General features: G+C 56.1%; 1 protein-coding gene across 1 annotated transcript; it reads right to left on the reverse strand.

The window, feature by feature from the left end:
- Nucleotides 1-75: 75 nt before the first annotated feature.
- LOC104472094 (putative per-hexamer repeat protein 5) lies at nt 76-2,340 on the reverse strand (the record flags this gene model as incomplete). The annotated part of the gene is made up of 5 exons (XM_010087642.1): nt 76-982; nt 1,062-1,314; nt 1,394-2,016; nt 2,100-2,220; nt 2,288-2,340. Coding segments are annotated over 5 exons (1,957 nt in total), but the record flags the coding sequence as incomplete, so codon positions are not given.
- Nucleotides 2,341-2,474: the final 134 nt, after the last annotated feature.

The following is a 2,474-nucleotide window of genomic DNA, read 5'->3' on the forward strand; positions in this document are numbered from 1 at the left end:
TAACCGTTACGCTGGCGACTGGAGCATCTGCGACCAGCGGTTCCTCCTGGTGCCCGGCGCTGCCGGTGACGCCGACTACGACGAGGTGGCAGGTGGTGACGGCGAGGGCGGGGTGGTGGCACGGCGGTCGTCGCGCCGGAGGACCCTGTTGGTGGCCGATTTTGGGCTGGGGGAGGACACGGAGGCGACCTTCGGCCCCTGCCTCAACCTCAAGGACTTCGACGCGCTCATCCTCGACCTGGAGCGCGAGCTGGCCAAGCAGATCAACGTCTGCCTCTGAGCAGGGATGGGGACGATGGCAGCGCCGGTGGCAGTGCCGACACCGGTGACAATGGTGACACCGGTGACAAAGGCAGCACCGGTGACAATGCCAGCACCAATGCTGATGCCAGTGACAATGCCAGCACCGGTGACAATGCCAACACCAGTGACAAAGGCAGCACCGGTGACAATACTGACACCAATGCCGATGCCAGTGACAATGCCAGCACCGGTGACAATGCCAACACTGGTGACAAAGTCAACACCGGTGACAATACTGACACCAATGCCGATGCCAGTGACAATACCGATACCAATGCCAGTGACAATGCCAGCACCGGTGACAATGGCAACACCGGTGACAAAGCCAACACCAGTGACAAAGCCAAACAAAGTCAACACCGGAACACCGGTGACAATACCGACACTGGTGACAATGCCAGTGACAATGCCAGCACTGGTGACAATACCAACACCGATGCCAATGACAATGCCAGCACCGGTGACAAAGCCAACACCGGTGACAAAGCCAACACCAGTGACAAAGTCAACACCGGTGACAAAGCCAGTACTGGTGACAATACCGACATTGATGCCAGTGACAACGCCAGCACCGGTGACAATGCCAACACCAGTGACAAAGTCAACACCGGTGACAATACCGACACCAGCAACAAAGCCAACACCAGTGACAAAGCCAACACCAGTGACAATACCGACACTGATGCCAATGCCAGTGACAGTGCCAGCACCGGTGACAATGCCAACACCAGTGACAAAGCCAGCACTGGTGACAATACCAACACTCAACACCGATGACAAAGCCAGTACTGGTGACAATACCGACACCAATGCTAATGCTAGTGACAATGTCGGCACCGATGACGATGCCAGCACTGATGCCGATAAGAGTGACGATGCCAACATCTGTGACAATGACAACATGGGTGATGATGCCAACAGTGGTACCAGTGCCGATACCAGTGCCAATGCCGATACCAACACCAGGGACAATGCCAGCACTGGTGACAATGACCGGTGACAGTGCTGACACTGGTGACAGTGCTGACACTGGTGACAATGCCGATATCAGTGACAACGCCAGCACTGGTGATGATGCCAGCACTGGTACCGATGCCGATACTGGTGACAGCGCCGGCACCAGTGACAGTGCTGACACTCATACCGATACCAGTGACAAAATCAACACCGGCAATGATGGTGACACTGGTAGCAATACCAGTGACAATGCCCACACCAGTACCAATACCAGTGCCGGTACCGATACCCGTGACAACACCAGTACCCATGGAGCTACCGGTGACAGTGCTGACACCGGTGCCAGTACTGGTGACAATGCCAACACTGGTACCCATGCCGACACCAGTGACAATGCTGACACCAGTGACAATGCTGCCACTGGCGCCGATACTGGTGACGATGATGACACTGGTGCCAATACTGGTGACAATGCCGATACCGGTGACAACACCGATACTGGTGACAGTGCTGATGCCAGTAACAACGCTGATACCGGTGATGATGCCAATACCGGTGACGATGGTGATACTGGTGCCAATACTGGTGCCAATGCCAACACCAGTAACAATGCCGACACCGGTGAAAACGCCGACACCGGTGTTGATGCCGATACCAGTGACAATGCCGGTACCAGTGACAATGCCGATACTGGTGACGATGATGACACTGGTGCCGATACCGGTGACAGCGCCGACACCAGTGACAATGCCAACACTGGTGAGAACGCCGACACCGGTGACGATGCCGACACCAGTGACAATGCTGGTACCAGTGACGATGGTGACACTGGTGCTGACACCAGTGACAATGCCGACACCAGTGACAATGGTGACACTGGTGCCGATACCGGTGACAATACCGACACCGGTGACGATGCCGACACCAGTGACAATGCCAACACCAATGATGATGCCGACACTGGTGATGATGCCAATACCCGTGACAATGCCGATACCAGTGACAATGGTGACACTGGTGCCGATACCAGTGACGATGCCGACACCAGTGACAATGCCGATACTGGTGACGATGGTGGCACTGGTGACAATGCCGGTGACAATGCCGCCACCGGCACGAGAGCGACCAAAAAGCAGCACTTGCCTCTAGTTGCCTTCGATTTGCACAGCGCCGAGCAGGAGCGACCCACAGTGAGGGTGACGCCGCCTCCGGTG

This window comes from Pterocles gutturalis, unplaced genomic scaffold (assembly GCF_000699245.1).
Source record: "Pterocles gutturalis isolate BGI_N339 unplaced genomic scaffold, ASM69924v1 scaffold22411, whole genome shotgun sequence".
NCBI classification, from domain to species: domain Eukaryota; kingdom Metazoa; phylum Chordata; class Aves; order Pterocliformes; family Pteroclidae; genus Pterocles; species Pterocles gutturalis.